The 19,690-nt window shown below is 45.0% G+C and overlaps 1 protein-coding gene across 1 annotated transcript; it reads left to right on the forward strand.

The window, feature by feature from the left end:
• Positions 1 to 247: 247 nt before the first annotated feature.
• ZCCHC3 (zinc finger CCHC-type containing 3) lies at positions 248 to 1,462 on the forward strand (the record flags this gene model as incomplete). Its single annotated transcript, XM_082432097.1, has 1 exon — positions 248 to 1,462. The coding sequence occupies one exon, from the start codon at positions 248 to 250 to the stop codon at positions 1,460 to 1,462; it is 1,215 nt and encodes a 404-aa protein (XP_082288223.1).
• Between the last annotated feature and the right edge of the window lie 18,228 nt (positions 1,463 to 19,690).

Below are 19,690 nucleotides of genomic sequence, written 5' to 3' on the forward strand. Positions count from 1 at the left end.
GAGGTAGGGTTGGAGCGAGCACTAACGGAAACGCGGCCAGGCCGTTACCAGGGGGTTCCCGGCCCGCGGCCGCTGACCGCCGAGCGCCGCAAGTAAATACCTTAGTCGGGCGGGGGAGAGAAGCGTCGAATTTCAAAAAAAAAAAAAAAAAAAAAGCCCAAACCCCCACAGCCCCGGGCGGGCGGGCGCGCGCCATGGGCGCCCTTTGGCTGCGGGAGCGAGTGGAGGATGCTGGGAAGGAGGTAAAATGGCCACCGGCGGCGGCGCGGAGGAGGAGAGGAAGCGGGGGCGGACGCAGCTCCTGTCCCTGGCGCGCCCGGCGACCCGGGCCGAGGAGGCCGAGGGCGGCCGCGAGAAGATGGGCTGGGCCCAGGTGGTGAAGAACCTGGCCGAGAAGAAGGGCGAGTTCCGCGAGTCGCGGCCTCCGCGGCGGGAGGAGGAGGGCGGTAACGGCGCGCGCGGCGGGCTCAGCGCCCCCGCGGGCCTGGCGGCGCCAGGCCTCGGTGACTTCCCCCCTGCCGGCCGCGGGGACCCGAAGGGCCGCCGGAGAGACCCGGCCGGCGAGGCGACGGACGCCCGCAAGAAGAAGGGCGCAGCCGAGGCGGGCAGGAGGAAGAAGGCCGAAGCGGCGGCCATGGCGGCCCCGACCAAGCCCGACGCGGCCGAAGACGCGGCCGAGCGGCCCCCCCAGGACGATCAGGCGACGGCGGCTGGCCCCGCGGCGGGCCCGGGCAAGGGCCGCTTCCTCGTGCGCATCTGTTTCCAGGGAGACGAGGGCGCCTGCCCAACCCGGGACTTCGTGGTGGGCGCGCTCATCCTCCGCTCCATCGGCATGGACCCGAGCGACATCTACGCGGTCATTCAGATCCCTGGCAGCCGGGAGTTCGACGTGAGCTTCCGCTCGGCGGAGAAGCTGGCCCTATTCTTACGCGTCTACGAGGAGAAGCGCGAGCAGGAGGACTGCTGGGAGAACTTTGTGGTGCTGGGGCGGAGCAAGTCCAGCTTGAAGACGCTCTTCATCCTCTTCCGGAACGAGACGGTGGACGTGGAGGACATCGTGACCTGGCTCAAGCGCCACTGCGATGTGTTGGCCGTGCCGGTGAAAGTGACCGACAGGTTTGGGATCTGGACCGGGGAGTACAAGTGCGAGATCGAGCTGCGCCAGGGGGAGGGCGGGGTCAGGCACCTGCCGGGGGCCTTCTTCCTGGGGGCCGAGAGGGGCTACAGCTGGTACAAGGGGCAGCCCAAAACGTGCTTTAAATGTGGTTCCCGGACCCACATGAGTGGCAGCTGCACACAGGACAGGTGCTTCAGGTGCGGGGAGGAGGGGCACCTGAGCCCTTACTGCCGGAAGGGCATCGTGTGTAACCTCTGTGGCAAACGAGGACACGCCTTTGCCCAGTGTCCCAAAGCGGTTCACAATTCCGTGGCAGCTCAGCTAACCGGCGTGGCCGGGCACTGAACACCCACCTGCCTGCCAGGGTGAACACAGAGCCAGCTTACCCCTCTTAAGTGCCAAAACTTTTTTTTAAACCATTTTTTATCGTTTTTGGAGGAGATCTTCTTAAAACTACAAGAGACATCTCACTTTGCCTTCCTAAACTGAGTTTACTCCATTTCAGCCTTTCCTGAATTTGGTGACTCTGTCATCAGTAACGACTACCGACCGAGAACTGTAGTGTGCAGATATGTCTCCCCTCCCTTTTTTAAAATTTATTTTCATTTTTGTATTTGGAGATTTTTTTTCTGGTACTTTTTACTCCCCACCCCTTGTCTTCTCCCCGGATTTTCATTCTCCGGCTGCCTTGCTCATCTTTATGCCCCAGTGCTAGGTAGGGGCCCAGCACATGGTCGGCACTCCATCAGTGTTTGTTGAATTGAGAACATTGTTGACCCTGGCTTCTGTCAGGGTGTCTATCTTTTGCAGCTCATCCCGTCCCCTTTTAATTTGCTGCTTCTAATCTATGTGGTCTGAGAATTTGTGAAACCAGTGTTGTTAGAAGTGTATGTAAACTGAGTCAATAAGCTCTGAATGGTGGCCAAGGGCCTCTCTTACGGCATTAAAATGCATGGACTTTGTGACAGCACTTTCAGTGGCTCAGAAACCATTCTTCACAGAATCATGGAATCTAGAATTTTCCTGCTGGAAAAGACCTAAAAATTGGTTTAGACCAATCCACTGGTTTTCCAACAGATGAAACAGGACCAGAGAGGTTAAATGACTGGGTCAAAATCACATAGCTGTCTGGTGCCAGAGCTAGCCTAGAGTAGAGTTCCCTGACCCCAAGCCCGGTGCTCATTCCACTACCTCTCACACCTCACAACATTTTCCTCAACACTTGAGGGCCCAGAAAGTCTGCTCTTTCCAGAATAATGAGCCCAGAGGAATGCTAAGAAATCATCTGGGGAAGGAAGCAGAAGATTTGGCAGGAGCTTCAGAATACTTGGGAGATACGGAAGGGACAAAGGAACATAATCCAGGGTGTACTCATTGCCCCCTGGGGCACCGTATCTGGATTAAAGGGGCCCTGCTCCTTTGTGGCCTTCCCCTTCCCCGTTCATTGCCACCAGTGAGAAATAGAGGTGCTCCTGAGTAAAGAAAGGTTTACATTTGCATCTTAGCCTCAATAGCTAGCGTCCCCAGAGAAGCAGCTGACTGGAGCTCATCTGCAACCTCCGGACTCTCAGGAGAAAAACGGAATTCCAAATGAGCTGTTAACTCTAAAATGTACTTGGGAAATAGGCCAAGCTAGAGGGCATTGGGTCTACTAAGTGTTATCAAATTAAAGTAGAAAAGACAGTACACTGCTTTTCTTTTAGTTTTTGTCTTTCCTTTATGTTTTGCTATTTCCTTGTGGCTTAGAATGTAAAATCGATTGTTTAAAGTTTTGTTCTGAATAAATATTTATCTTTTGTATTGCTAACACTGCTGCACTATTTCCTTTCGAAATGTTAGATGCATAGGTTCACAGATCCTAGTTCAACCAAGGCTTCCCACACTCCATTTGTTTACTCTGCATATACATTTCCAGCCCCGCAGGCAACACTTAACACCTACTATGTTTTCCCAGGCCCTTGGGAGTTGTTACCTAAACCTTTGCTTCAAAATCACTTAGCATACTGGTAAAACTAAAGTGTTAAGTCCTAACTCAGTTCCGAGCAATGGGAATCACTGGAGTGAGTGAAATATTTTTAGTAAGCACCCCTAGCAACTCTGTTGGGCAGCCAGGTTTGAGACCAGTTCTGAATAGTACTAACATGACTGAGAGGGACTGCCCTCAGGAGATTACAAACCAGTGGGAAAAACTGAGGTAGGATGTCAGTTTCATCATCTTAACAGTTATTGTAAGTGTACTGAATTGGATACAAAGTATTCATGGGCTTTAGAAAAAATGCCATCTCTTCCAACTATAAGGGAGGAAGAAATAAAGGGTCCAGGAAATTTCCCATAGAGCTGACTCACTCCTCCAAGCTAGCCCTGGAGACTCCAGACACAACCCTCTGAGGGATTTTCTAGCTCTGAGATGATAAGATGATCTGATCCTAAGAATTAATGTTCCCAGTGTATTGATTCTCTGACTCAGTGATTTGAGGGCATTTCCAGAGCTGAGCTGGTACAGTTGAGGCCTGGTTGGCTCTTCAGAATCCTGCCTTTCAGAGCCAGCTCAGCCTTTCTCCTTCCTGTCTCCCAAGGCAAACACAGTCTTCCCTCCTCCTTCCTTCCCTCCCTCCCTCTGTCCTCTCTCTCCCCCCTCCTCTCCCCATCCTCTGCCACGGGTTTCCCTCCCTCACAGTGCTGGAGGCCTGACGTGGGGGGAAAAAGCCTGTATTCATCATAGTCCCCTCCCCCTTCCTCCTAGCAGGCACTGTGCCAAGGAGCCTCCTTGGAAGGAATCTTCCCTCTGCCCCTCCCCCCCAACTCTACTGGAGAGAGCAGAGGAAGAAACTGTTTCCCTGCCCTTCCCCTCCCCACCCCCCCATCCGCTCCAGGGCCTCCAGCCTGGCAGTCTGGGGACTGAGCCACGGGCTGGAGCAGAACAAACCTCCCCCAGCTTCCTCTCCTGATCTAGCAGCCCCCAAATTACAATCCCTCACTGTTCATGGGCTCCTGGGAAGTGTGTCGAGATCCCCAGCCTGAGGCTGGCTGACTAGCTGACGTTCATTTGTTCAGCTTACAACAATACTGAAGGCCATTAAGAGCCAGACCCCACACAAGGCACTCTGCATACACCCGTGAAGAAGACTGTGCACTTGCAGAGAGAGCTACAGATAAGTAATAAGGAAGCAATTTTTAAAATAATATTAAGTATTTTTTAATGTTCTAGAAAAGAGTATAGAATTGTCTCAAATGCAGCTCTACTAGAAGAGATGATGTCTGGACTGAAACCTGCAAAATGAAGGAGTCAAGTGAAGAAGGAAAAGATATTCAAGCAACAGAAGCAGCCTGTGCAAAGACCTGGAGGCTAGAGCACAGGGTGTGTTCAGGCTGGCTGGAGAGTCACAGGAAGATGTGGTTGGGAAAAGGCCAAGAGGAAGTGACAGGGCTTGTCAGTGTAATAAGAGGCTTGATTTTGTCCTAACACCCTCCACTCTGGCCACCTTCATTCCATTCATTTAACACTCTAACACTGGTATGTTAAGCACCAACTCTTTCAAGGCAATGGATTGCAGCAAAATAGTCAAGTCCTTTGGGGCTGGAATTCTAGAGTTACACAATATATAATCTGTAATAATGCATTGAAAGAAACATACAGAGTGACATGTTTAATAAGGAAAACTGATTTGTTCTTGAGGGGTCAGGGATAACTTCCCAGACAAAATGTTTGAACTGAGCTCAAAAGACCATATAAGAAGTTAATTGAGGGCTTCCCTGGTGGCGCAGTGGTTGAGAATCTGCCTGCTAATGCAGGGGACACGGGTTCGAGCCCTGGTCTGGGAAGATCCCACATGCCGCGGAGCAACTAGGCCCGTGAGCCACAGCTACTGAGCCTGCGCATCTGGAGCCTGTGCTCCACAACAAGAGAGGCCACGATAGTGAGAGGCCCGCACACCGCGATGAAGAGTGGCCCCCGCTTGCCACAACTAGAGAAAGCCCTCGCACAGAAACGAAGACCCAACACAGCCAAAAAAAATAAATTAATTAATTTTAAAAAAAAAAAGTTAATTGAAAGGTGGGGGTGGGGGTTAAGTGGTGGTAAGGGTATGAGCCTAGGTTTGCGTAAGTATAACAACCCTATAGTGGGAGGAGGCACAGTGGATTCTAGAAACCAAATGAAAGCCAGTGTTTAGAAACAAACCACTCTAGGTATTGAGGAAAGTGATGGGCTCTAGGCTGGATATTAGGAATGATTCCTAGAACACCATGGAACTGACCTACCAGGGGGGCTACTACCTCTCTCACAGTCAGAAAGGAGCCAGGAGGCCATCACTGGAAAGGCTGAGTTTGAGGACACACTGCGGAAGCTGCCACTCAAGGACAGGACGCCACTGCCAATGCTACTGCTAGAAAGTGGAATGTCAAGCCCTTGAAGCCAGAGGTCATACACTAGAGTCGCCACAGCCTTACTTAAAAGCAAAAACAGCCAAAATTGTTTGACTTCTGCCTGCTACCACCTTCCAAACCTCATGTAAGTGTACCTAATTGCTGGAGCCCTAGCTGCAAGGGAGTCAGGAAATGCTTTTGCTTTCCAGCATGAGTAGCACCGAAAGCACATTAACAGTGGGAATGGGAGCTGTCTGCCGACCAACCACATCTGGCACAGCCAGTGTGGCTGCAATGCAGAGAGGGGGAGGGAGATGATGGTACAAAATAAGACTGGAGATCTCTTGGGGAGGTCTGGTCAGCCATGTTTAGCATTTGAGTCTAAGAATGATGAGGCGCCATTGAAAAATTTTTGAGCGAGGAAGTGACATGATCAGGGTTATATTTTTAAAAGACCATTCAGGATACTTTGTAGAGAATGGGTCAGAGAGAAGCCCGAGTGTAGAGAAGTCCAGTTTACCAAGGTGACAGATGAGGGTACCTTGGAGCTGGATGATGCAGATAGAGAAAAGCAGGCAGGGTAAAGAGATTTTTAGGAGGTTAAGTCAACAAGACAGACATAGGCTGGAGGAAAAGTAAGTACCAAGGATGTCACCCAGGTTTCCAGCTTCTGCAATTGGAGAGATAGTGGGGCCACTCCCTGAAGTGTAGAACAGAGGAGAAAATCCAAGTTTGGGATGAAGGTCTTCAGCTTGATTTTGGCTGTGTTGAGTTTGAGGTCCCTGTAGAGGATATCTAAAAGAAGGTGTGGGATGGGTGGTTCAATATCCACAGGCCTTAAATTCTAAGGAGAGCTCTGGGCTTGAGATATAAACACAGGTGTCCTATAGCAATGGTTTTCAAACTCTTTAACCACATTCCACAGAAGGCATACATTTTACATTGCAGCCATCCAACATATACATATGTATACTTATATATAAATAAACAAGTTTATACACAGAAACAAGTTTATATATAGAAAGAAATAATATGATCTCTGTGGGTGGTGTGCTCTGATATTTTCTATTCTATTGCTTCTTCTTTTATAAATGCTTATATGACCCGTTAAGTTGATTTTATAATCTCCTAATGGGTCATGAGAAAAAGCATAGGGGAAAAAGATTATAGCAACTCGGACCATACCTTATGCAACTCTGACATGTGAGAGTTTTCCCTGATGGAAAAAGATATCGTGACAAACTAAGAAAGGACAGCCAGAAAGGGAGAAGGAAAACAAGAGTGTAGAGATACATAAACCAAGGGAGGATAGCTGTAAGTGGCAGGGATTAACTGTATTGAGTGCTGCAAGAGGTCAAGTAAAATTGGCCTTGAGAAATGTCAAGATTCATAAGTCAGGACTGAAGAGTGCCCATTGGATTGAATAATGTGGAGGTCATTGGTGAAGACCTTTTAGAGTGTTGGGAGAAAGAGGTGGACTAAGGAACAAGTAATCTTCCTAAAATGCCAATCTAGCACTCTGACCCTTTTACTCCCTCTGGGGCTCTCTACTGCTCTAGGGAGTCAGCCTAGCATACAATTCCTTTTGCAAGAGGCTTCTGGGCCCCTTTGGGACTTTATTCTCAGCCAGAGTGCCCATTTCCCTACTTCATGTCAACTTCAGGTATGGCTGACAAAGAGCAACCAGAAGGAGTTCAGTATGATGGAGTGTGGAATGGTATAAGAAGAAGCTAAGGAGTCAGATCATACCAAGTTGAAGGTGGAATTCCGCGGGAGCGTTACCAGACGTGGGCAGAGCCAGTGGATCCATACAGCACCACTTGCTGGCTTGTCAGAGTGACTAAGAATATTTGGGGGAGGACATGTTTCATGAAAATAAACAGATATGTTATGGAGGAGAATGCAAACTTTGCAGAGTTTTAAAATAAAACATGGACCAACATCTTTGGAAAGCAGTTTGTTTGGTACTATCAAAATTTTAAATTTACATAATCTTTAACACAGCAGTCATAGGAAATGAATCTATAGCTAAACTTGGACAGGTGCACAAAGATGTTATATATCAGATGTTATGTATGTTCACTGATGCATTACTTAAGGTACCAAGGACTGGAAACAACCTGATTATCTATCAGCTATGTATCAATAGTAGTTAGGCTATGGCACATTCAAATAGTGTAACACTATGCAGCTGTTAAAAAGAACGGCTATTAAAAACCATCTAAGACACATTTTAAAGTGAACAAAGCAAGATATGGTATGCTACTGTTTACATTTTAATTTTACTTTTTTCAGCTTTGTTGAGGTGTAATTGACAAATAAAATTGTAAGATATTTAAAGTGTACCATGTGATAATTGATATACATATTACATTTTAAAATGATGGAATAAATATATACATATGCTTATTTATGTATAGAATAATCTGGAAGGATATTAGTGAAATTGATAACTGTTGCTTCTGAGAAGAACTGGATATTTGGGATTGGGGCTGGAAGGAAAATGTATTTTCCACGGTATATCCCTGGGGGGTTTCTTTGGTTTTGTTTCTATTTCATGTATTATCTCTGGCAAAAAAAAAAAAAAAAAAAAAAATTAACAAAAAAATGCAAAACACAACACAAGACTTCAAAGAAATTCCTGTAGACTCTGCAGAAACAGGAGTCTGTTTCCTCTATCTTTAAAAATAAGACATTTTGATGGGAAAGTTTAAAACTCTAGAGCAGCCAAGCCAACTCACTGGTCTCCCTGCTTCCAAGCTTGGTCTCCTTCCACCCAGGAAAATCGTCCCCAAAACAAAATTTGATCACATTAAGCCCCAGCTTAAAAGACCTTCAAAGACTTTGTGTCCTCCCTGGGGCCCACCAGGCCCTGCCTGGCCGCCCAGCCTCCTCTGGGCCTCACCCCCTCACCCTGGCTGGGCTCCTGCTACTCATTCCAGGAATTCACCCTCCCAGACCCGTGGTTAACCCTTACCTTCCCTGGCGCTCAACTCTAATGCCACTTCCTAACGGCAGCCTTCCCTAACCTTCTAGACAAAACCCTCTTACACTCCCCTCCTTTTAGTGGTCACTGCAGGTACAGTGATATGTTTATTTATGCCATGGTTTGATTAATATCTGCCTCTGTCTCTCAATTTTGAGCTCCCAGAGGGCAGAGACCAGGACTTTTTTTGCTCTTGGTTAGAGTTCCAACATTTCGCACTGTGCCTGGCACATAGTAAAAGCCCAATAAATATTTATTGCATGAATGATCTAGAAATTACTTGGCTGTGGTTACAGATCAGGATATGTACCTCCTTATCCTTTTTTTATTCCTTTTTTTTAATTGAAGTATAGTTGATTTACAATGTTGTGTTCGTTTCAGTTATACAGCAAAGTGATTCAGTTTTACATATATATATCTTCTCAGATTCTTTTCCATTATAGGTTATTATAAGGTATTGAGTGTAGTTCCCTGTATGGTAGGTCCTTGTTGTTTATCTATTTTATATACAGTAGTGTGTATCCTCCTTGTCCTTTGTAAATGACACTCAAAGTATCCCTTAGCACACCTGTCACTGACTCTCTACTGAATAAGGGCTTATTCATTCATCTTCAAAACGCAAATTCAAATTTTGGGATTAACAGATACACACTACTATATATAAAATAGATAGACAACAAGGACCTACTGTATAGCACTGGGAACTATATTCAATAACTTGTAATAACCTACAATGGAAAAGAATCTGAAAAAGTTATATACATAACTGAATCACTTTACTATACACCTGAATCACAGTAAATCAACAATACTTCAATTAAAAAATAATAATAAAAATTTTTTTTAAAAATCGAATTCAGGGCTTCCCTGGTGGCGCAGTGGTTGAGAATCTGCCTGCCAATGCAGGGGACAGGGGTTTGAGCCCTGGTCTGGGAAGATCCCACATGCCGCGGAGCAACTGGGCCCGTGAGCCACAACTACTGAGCCTGCGCGTCTGGCGCTTGTGCTCCGCAACAAGAGAGGCCGCGATAGTGAGAGGCCTGCGCACCGCGATGAAGAGTGGCCCCCGCTCGCCGCAACTAGAGAAAGCCCTCGCACAGAAACGAAGACCCAACACAGCCAAAAATAAATAAATAATTATTTTTAAAAATTCAATGTAAAAAACAAAACAAAACAAAACAAAACAAAACTCGAATTCACTCCTTCAGTCTTCTCACTTTTGGTAAGGGTTTCCTTCAGCCTGGAGGTCAGGCCCATCCTCCCCTATTCCTCTGAGGGCATATCATTGAGCCTTAGCCTGCATGTCCCCCGCACTGTGAGGCACAGTGGATTGTGAATACCTAGCTTCAACAAAACACTCCCTTATCCCTGGCAAGAGTAGCTCTGGCCCTGAGCCCTGCCCCTCCTCAGGGGGTGGGGTGGGAATCTGTAGGCACAAGAGGAACTGCCCACCCAGAGTCTGTGCCCTCCCTTTCCAGACCATTCTCTGAAACCCCAGAATTCCCTTCCAAAATATCCCTAAGCTCAATTAGAACCTTCGTGGCCTCATCCCTGGGTTCATCTCAGCTGAGGGCAGGCTGCACTGCCTGATGCACCCCTTACAGACCTGAGGCTTAGGTCTCAGAGTAGCTGTTTGCAAGAGACAGCTGGATGTGGAGGCTGGGGTGTCCACTCATACCTGCTGGGTCCCTCACTGATGGGATGGGAGGTAGCCGGACAGGGGCTGGATGCAGGATCCAGGGGGTAGCCCTCCCTGGGCCAACACACCCTGGCACAGACCTCCAAGGGTCCTGGAATTCTAATTCGAACCTGGCTCTTCCAAGTTGTTGTGAAAGTAGATCCGTCAAGGAGGAGAATATAACATATTTCATTTAACACCTTAGATTGATGATGGATGTATCACTTCTAACTACAGAGACATGTGGTATATGGGCCTCCAATTGAACTCTTGTCCTGGGCACTACAAATGGCCCTGTTTGGTTGTACCATTTCTTAGCTCAGACAAGAAATGTAAGCTCTCTGGGCCTGTTTCCTTACCAGAAAAGTGTGTTTAATGGTAACTGCCTTATCAGGGCTGATGAGAAAATTAAATAATAATTCATGAAAAGGGCTTCGCAGAGTGCCAGACCCTCAGTAAACATAGCTCTCATCGTTATTTTTTCCTTTTTGTCCTCTGGCTAACATCTCCCATGATTTTCTATATGACATCCAAACTGGTCTCTTTTGTAAGATTTCCACACTGCTCCTCCCTCCACATAAGGATAACCCCCTATTCTCTCCACCTAGTCAAATCCTACCCTGTCTTCAATTAAGGTAATAGCTGCTGGTGACCGCAGTTTACTAAGTTTCAGTCATCGTTTTAAGAGGTTGACATGCATTATCTCAACTCAGTTCTGACACCAACACAACGAGGTGGGTACTGTTTATCATTCCCCAAATACAAGGACACTGGTATCTGGAGAGTTGAAGCACTGGCATCTGGTAAGTGGCAGGGCCATTGGGAATGTGAACCCGGTCTTACTACAGAGATAGGTCTCCCAAATGCCTAGTCACGATCCTGTTTGCCGCCCCCTCCGTCCTTCCACTGCGCCGGCGAGACCTCTCTCCTTCAAGCCCCCATACTGAAGGCTGAAGGCTGTCATACCCCGTCAGGTCTGTCTGCGGACTTTCGGCCTCAAAGGGCGGGCACTTGTCTCACGCCACGTTGCCCACATCAGGGATCCTCCCTCCTTCTCTCCTCATTCTTCCTCCCTTCCTCCCTTTCTCCCTCCCACTAAGTATCTCGTTCCTACTCTGTGCTAGGCTTTGTGTTCGTTCACATGCAAAATGTTACCAATGGAGAGGTCAAGGGAGGATGGAATTATATGTCATTCTTCTCTTTCGTCTTTAACGCCTTTCTGTTTGTCTGATTTTTTTCCAGTGAGCACGCAGGCCAGGTTTCTCGAACCCAGTTCAAATGCTGCTTTGCTTGGTTGGTTTGGTCGGAGGAAAGCCCTGTCCCCTTAACTCCCAGCCCCCACGCCTCCTCCACCAGCCCTCAAATCCAGGCCGCCCATCCCCCCTCCGGAAGGGGGGAGTTGGGAACGAACGCCGAAATCTGAGTGGCTCTTTCAAGCCTCCGTTGCCGTGGAAACCGGCAGCACAGGCCTTGGCGGTCCTTTACACCATCCTGCAGCGACGCAGCCAATGGGCTATGAGCTCCATCCCAGGCGTCCCCGCCCCACAGCTGCCCGGCAGCCCACCAATGGGCAGGTCCCTTGGCTTAGAGTCCTGCCTTCCGCTCAGGGACACCGCCAGTGAGCTTCGGTCCTGCTCTCCCTCCAGCTTCAATGAAGCAACAAGACTCGATTTTTCAAAAAAAGGAATTATCCAAATTAGAAGGAACTAGCAGTAACGCCTCTGTCAGTTGCAGCCTGAATAATCTTTGGCTGGTATTTTATTTAAGGACAGCAAAACTGTTCCAATTAGACAACAATATATGTCATTCTCTACTAAAACAATTTTAGGCAATGAAAATTTAGGCAATGGGGTTGATATCTGCTCTACGTGGATTTCTTTCAATATAGGTATTTTCATTTAATTTTAAATGATCAAGAAGCTAGTCATCTTTCCTTGTTTGTATTTCAAATGCATACAAATGAAAGACGCTGAGTCATTGAGACATTGACCTAAGTAATTGGTAGCTGACTTTTATTGGACAAAACATACTAAAACTGTAGGATAAATGAATATTTCTCTTAATCCATTGAAGAAATTCCATTTTTAAGGCAGACTATGTAATTGCTTTAACACTCTAAAGTCTAAATAAACTAAATGTGTTTTTAAAACCCTGTGCCATCTTTTTAAAAATGAACTTTATTTTTTAGAATAGTTTTAGATTTACAGAAAAATTACAAAGATAGTACAAAGTTCCTATATCCCCAACCCATCCTGTTTCCTCTATTATCAACATCTTACATTAATATGGTGCATTAGTTACCATTAATAGTTTATTCTGATTGCCTTAGTTTTTACTTAATGTCCTTTTTCTATCCCAGGATCCCATCCAGGATGCCACATTGCATTTATCTCATGTCTCCTAGATTCTTCTTGGCTGTGGCAGTTTCTCAGACATCAACAGGACTTATCACTGTTGGTGTTGATCTTGATCACCTGGCTGAGGTAGTATCTGTCAGGTTTCTCCTCTGTAAAGTTGCTCTTCTTTTACCCCTTTTCATGTTCTCCTCTTTGGAAAGAAGTAACTATGCTTGGCCCACACTTAAGGAGTGGGGAGTAATGTTCTACCCCCTTGAGGGTGGAGTATCTATGTAAGTTATTTGGAGTTTTTCTGCACTGAAGATGTGTTTCTTTTCCTCTATTTATTTAGTCATTTATTTACATCAATGGACTCATAGATACTTATTTCATACTTTCAGTTATAATCCAGTACTGCTTAATTTTGTTGCTCAAATTGGTCCAGATTTGGCCTTTGGCAGCTCTTTTAGTTTGCTCCTGTGTCCCTTTGACATATTCCCATCTTTGTGTGTCTTTTGTTGTTCTTGAGCACTTTCTTGCCTTCTGGCACTATATGTTGCCCCAGACTCATCTTGTATATTCCCTGCCCCAGTCCTAGAATTAGCTGTTTCTCAAAAGTCCAGATTCCTCCTATTTCAACTAACAGAACAAAGAAATATATGTGTATATGCTAACCTGTGTACATAAACATATCTATGAATATTTCTGTATGTAACCATCTGCATCTATATTAAGCTAAAGGTGAGGTCCTATTTATATTTCCAGCTCTAATCCATTACCACATGAATCATTCTCGCCTCCTCCCCTTGCTCATCTGTAAATTCCCACTCCAACAATGAGAAACCTGGCTCCCACCATTCACCAGTAAAAATGTATAGCAACCCATACCCCTGTGGGAAACATTATCAACTTTATGTACACTTTCTTTTGCTTTTAGTTTTACAGACCCCGCTCGTTTCTAAAGTTGCTTAAGTCAAGTTCCTTTCCCCCACCCCCTTTAATGAGGCTGTTTCATACATTTGTAATACAGTTTGTTTTGTCACATTGTGCATTCCATTTTGGGATTCTCCCCAGTCATAAATGATTTTTTAATTTTTCATGCATTAAGATTTGCTCTTTCTAACGTATAGTTCTATGGGTTTTGACAAATGCATAAGGTCTTATATCCACCATTATAATATAAAGAAGAGTTTCACTGCCCTAAAACGTCCCCTGTGCTTCACCTATTCAACCCTCTCCCCCCAAACCCTGACAACCGTTATATCTTTTTGCTATCTCTATAGTTTTGCCTTTTTGTACATTTCCTTTTAAAGAGAATACACACAATAGAGTACTTTTGTTGTTGCTCCTGTTACAACTCATTGACTTTTTTTTTTTTTTTTAATTTATTTTTTTGGGCGGCGCCACGCAGCATGTGGGATTTCTGTTCCCCAACCAGGGATCGAACCAGCGCTCCCTGCAGTGCCAGCGCGGACTCTTAGCCAGTGGACTGCCAGGGAAGTCCCACAACTCATTGACTCTTTACCATGCTCCATGTCCTGAAATATTATGCTCTCCCATTTTGCAGATGAGAAAACTGAGGCAAATAAGTTGAAGAAACTCCCTAAAAACTCATAACATTGAACAAAGTTTGACTTCAAATACTGGGTGCTTTGATTGTTTAAAGCCCCAGTATTTCCATGCTTGACTTCTGAGTCACCTATGGGAGTCCTCTATATTTATCCAATAAGGTGGGAATGACTTATTTCCCAGTTTCCCCAGGCAGTCCCAGTTTATTTCTGTTGTTCCAGCATAATTATTAATAGTGTCCCCTTTCATGATAAAGAATATGGTCACCTCCAAAGGAAAAGTCTAATGAATTTCAGAGTCAGGTTGTGGGAATTGTACTCCAGGAGATGTGGAGATGTACCGATGGGGTGTGATGTGAGTCACCAGATGGAACCCACTGTCCAGATAAAATCAGCTCCTCCATCCTAGTCACCGTCCCCTTCCTTCCCCAATCTGATGATTCCCCAATTCCATCAGCCCTGCTGGTGCTGCTAAAATGCCCCTGATGCTGTCCTCTTCTCCCCATGAACGTGCCTCCAGGTCTGGTCTCTCCTTGCTGCCTTGTGCTTCTCTGAGTCTCAAACTACATCTTATGGACCGGCAACCCAGAATTCCGTCAGGATCTTTAAGACTTTGGGATTTCACAGAGAAGTTTAAAAAACTCCTCTCACCCCCTGAAAAAAACTATTTATTTTAAAATTTGGAGATGGACAAAAATTGCCAACTTTTTATTTTGCCAAGTAAGGATGAGGAAAACCTCCATCTTCTCTATTAGTACTGCCTTTTAAAAATATAATGCAAGCCTTAAGTGTTATTTTAAATTTTCCAGAAGCCACATTTTAAAAAGTAAAAAAAAAAAAATTAAATCAGAGAAACAGGTGAAACTAATTTTAACATATTTTATTTAACCCAATATATCCAAAATGTTATAATCTCAAAAATATTAATATGATATTTTAATTTTTTTTGCTAAGTATTTGAAAACCAGTGAGAATTTTGCACTGTAGCACATTTCAATTTGCAGTAGCCATATTTAAGTGCTCAAGAGCCCCATGTGCAGTTCTATAACATTATTCAGTAAAAGAGCCCTGTAATGTACATACACACACACACGATCATAATCTTTGAATTTTTCAAAGAAGACATTTAGATGAATCAAGAAATGAATTACCTTGTTCTTATTGCTCCCCCTCTTTATTATGAATGTCTTTGAGGACCGTGCTGGTTCAAAGACTGATGTTTTAGAGCTAGACACAGTTGGGGTGGGTGGAGTTGCATGATGGTGTCTGTGACAGCCACGCCCACACCCGATTTGGCTCCTTCCTCCCTTCACTGAACAGGTATTGAGAGTCTGTGTTGTGCCAAGATCTGCTAAGTGCTGGGGAGAGTGGAAATCAGGTGGGTCCTTTGATCCCATGGAGCTTCTGCTCTGCTGTGGTGTACCAAGTGGAGCTCTGCAGGCAATGAAAGGGTGTATTGTCTGCGGAGAATTTGAGAACAATAAAACTGATTGAACATCTCTCTGCATTTTATTATTACCATGTGCCCGCAATTCTAAACCATGTCAGTGTTAAGACACTCCTCTCTGAAAATCAAGTTGTTGGTCTACCTTGAGTCCTAATGATATATTTGTAAGCTTCGAATCAGCATATTTTAATCACTTGTACACTAATAAACATAATCGCCTACAAGGAAGATAATTCAGAGCACTCACAGCTATACATTCAGCCCCTAACACACACCAAGTCAGACACAGCTACACGCGTTAGTTTTGAGAATAAGTTCGTAACAGTCCAGAATTGTTCAAGCTCGCTTCCTGAGTACTTGTGTCTCCAGCCCCTTTGGTACAACATATGGCTGTGTTTAAACAATAGATTCAAAATAAACAATGATAGCACAGTGATTAGGAAGCTGAAGAACCAGAACTTGAGTTGCTTCAATTCTGTCATTCTATGTGACCACTTGAAGCTTTTGTATTTAAAATTTAAAACAGTGAAACAAAGAGTGAACGGCCAAGCGTGGTAACAGCAAATTTTATTATTTAGTAAAATAGTATTATATATAATATTATTATTTAGTAAAATTGTGTTTTACCGAATTTGAATCATATATATTTTTTAATAGATTTATTTTATTTATTTATTTAATTTATTTATTGGCTGCGTTGGGTCTTCTGTTGCTGTGCCCTGTCTTTCTCTAGTTGCCACGAGCTGGGGTTGGGGGGCTGGGGGGGGCTTACTATTCGTTGCGGTGCGCGGGCTTCTCATTGCGGTTGCTTCTCTTGTTGCGGAGCACGGGCTCTAGTCGCGCAGGCTTCAGTAGTTGTGGCACATGGGCTTCAGCAGTTGTGGCTCGCGGACTCTAGAGTGCAGGCTCAGTAGTTGTGGCACACGGGCTTAGTTGCTCCGCGGCATGTGGGATCTTCCCGGACCAGGGCTCGAACCCGTGTGCCCTGCATTGGCAGGCGGGTTCTTAACCACTGTGCCACCAGGGAAGCCCCTGAATCATATATTTAATATTAAAATTGATTCTTATTTTTAAAGTGATTTCTTATTTGTTTTTAAACTGTAATGTAATTAATGGAATGGAATGGAATTATTATTGCAACAGACCACTGTGTGGGTGTGTTTCTTTTATTTTTCAAAGAAATATAGTAATATAATTGAAAAGTATGGATCAAATACTCTTTTCCTTTTTTGTACTGTAATATTTATTTTTACCGACATGATTATGTATACAAAGTTCAATAAAAGAGTATTGTCACCATCTGCATTTCTTTTCTGGCCATTATCATTAGTATTATTCATTGTATTTCATGACTGCTGCTGAAAATAATGTCATTTAAGGGAGCCATCTGTTCTGAGTGTCAAATGAGCTAGGCAGGTCACTGGTGCACTGAAGAAAAGGAACATGGGGTTAGGAGAGCTCTAAGGAGGCAGACAGAGGCAGGAGTGCTGGAAAGGGTGAGGGAATGGACTTCACAACACCCTGTGTGGGGAAGCTTGGCTTGTTCCACAAACTGAAATGAGACTTGTGTGACTAGAGAGTGGATCAAGACCGAGAAATCGGGAGAGGAGGTCAGATAGGTGAGCAGGGGTCAGACCAAGCTTGGCCTAGTGGGCCAGGTGAAAGACTGGTGTTTATCTTGAGAGTAATGGGGAAACCACTGGTGGGTTTTAACAAGGGAAGATGCACAATCAGATTTTTGACTGAAAGACACCATCACTCTGCCTTCAGGGAGGAGAATGGAATGGAAGGAGATCTGGTGGGTACAGGGACCAGAAAGGAGGCTGGGCAGGTACCCAGATAAGAGATGATGGTGGCCTGGACCAGTGGGGCAGCAGTGGTCAGCATCTCTCCAAGAACCTTACCATCCATCTACCACAGTCCGGATTGAACAGCTCAGTGGTCAGCCAAGCCTTGAACTCCTGTGGCCGGCAAGGTTTAGACTCTGGGGCACCCATTTGAAAGGACTCAGGATAGTCTGTGTGCACTGATAAATACCACATCCCAGTGGCAGACCAGAGTTTTGGGTTTTGGGTTCCAAAATTTCACTTCCTCCTCTGGGCTCCCGGAGGAATTTGAGCACACTTATGATAGAGCACTGACTTTCATTTAATAAATAATTATTGAGCACCCACTGTGTGCCAGGCACTCTCCTAGGGACAGAGCAGGAAAAAAAAAAACAGACAAAAATCTCTGCCCTCTTTGAGCTGGCATTCCAGTGGAGGGGAGATGGGCAAAAAACAAGTGAACAAATAAAATAATTCCGGAATGTGGTGAGCGCTATGAAGCAAATAGAAAGGGTGATGGGTTAGAAGAATGCAAGCAAAAATTAAGATGTCTAACAATACCAAACTTTGGACAGGATGTAGACGAAGAGGATCTCTTCTATGTTGCTTGTGGAAAAGTAAATTGGTACAACTTGGAAGTTTTGAATCACCTTATAAAAGTTAGCACTCACATATCCTCAGATGCAGCCACCACACTTCCCATAAAATACCTGGGAGACCTTCCTGCACTTGAGCACCAGGAACACATTTAGGATTGTTAACAGGAACACTTGTTCATAAGAGCAAAAACCTGGCGATAATACAAATGTCCAGGGACAGGACACTAGACAGAAAAATTGTGGTACATTCCTGCAGTGGAAAATGAATGAACCCTACCCAGGTGCAATAATTTAGATGAATCTTACCACTATAATATTGAGTGAGAAAGTAAATACCAGAGTATTACATACAGCATGATATCCTTTTTTTTTTTTTATTCCTCTTTATGATACCCTTTTTATAAAGCTAAAGACAAGAGAATATATTTTGTTGGGGTTTTTTTTAATGTTTATTTATTCATTTGGCTGCACTGGGTCTTAGCTGCGGGATCTTTGCTGCTGCATGCGGGATCTAGTTCCCTGACCAGGGATCAAACCCAGGCCCCCTGCATTGGGACCGCAGAGTCTTAATTACTGGACCACCAGGGAAGTCCCAATGAAAATATTCTAAAATTGATTGTGGTGATGGTTGCACAGCTCCCTTAATATGTCATTGAATTGTATACTTTAAATGCATGAATACTCTGGTATTTCAATAAAGCTGCTAAGCTTTTTTTAAGTGTAAGGGAAGACTCAGGATAGACATTACATCAGGTGACGGAAAGCAGGGGATGGGATGGGAGAGAAGTTCATAGGGAAAGGTGGGTTATTATCCATGTTCCAGTTCCTGTGTTGGGTTGCTGATTTCACTGGTTTTTACTATATTATATATAAATAAATATATACAAACATGAACTGAACCAATCATGGACAATGATAACAATGTCACAGACCAACAACTCTGTGTACCTGAGATGCAGGGGAATGTGGGTGGGCGACAGCAGAGAGTGGTCAGGGCAGGCGTCTCTGGAGAGTCCATGTGAACTGAGGCTAGAATGAGATGGACCAGCCACGTGGGGATGGGGGTGAAGAGTTTTCCAGGCTGAGGAGACAGCATGTACAAAGGCCCTGAGGTGGGTCCAAGCCTTCTGTGTTTGAGGAATATCCAGGAGGCCAGTACTTCAAACTCTAATAATAGTAATGGCAGCAGCTACAGGGCCACAGTAAGACCTTTGAGAAGCCCTAAGCACTGAAAAGACGGCAGTGCCCAGCCTATGTAATTTAAAATAAAACAAATATTAAGTAGGAAAAGTGTAAAAGTGCTAGAAAATTTTTAAAAAGCTTTTATTTTTCCCAGGATCACTACTTTGATGCCTTTTTTCTTATTATGTTGGTGTTTCTAGGTTGGTGGTGCCCTGAGTCTCTGATAACTAATACTTGTTGTGCATTTACTGTGCCTACATCCATTTATCCCATTTAATCTGTAAAATAACCATATGAGGAAGAAACTGCTTTTTCCTATTTTAAGGACACGCAAAGGAGGCAGCCGGATATGAATACAGGAATTCTGACTCCACTGAGCAATGAACCGTACAAGCTACCGTTGTTAAGATTCAAACTCGGGGGTCTCCAAATCTCAGCGTCCAATAAGTCGCCGGAAAAACCATTTGGTCGGGAGCGGAGCCTTCTCCTTCCGAGTGCCCTGTGCCTTTAAGAGTCGCCCCCTCCCGCCGGCGAAGATCCAATTTCCCTCCCGGGCACCCAGAGCAATCACCCCGCCCCCAGCGTC

This window comes from Balaenoptera physalus (genome assembly GCF_965194825.1).
Source record: "Balaenoptera physalus genome assembly, chromosome: 16".
Lineage (NCBI taxonomy): Eukaryota > Metazoa > Chordata > Mammalia > Artiodactyla > Balaenopteridae > Balaenoptera > Balaenoptera physalus.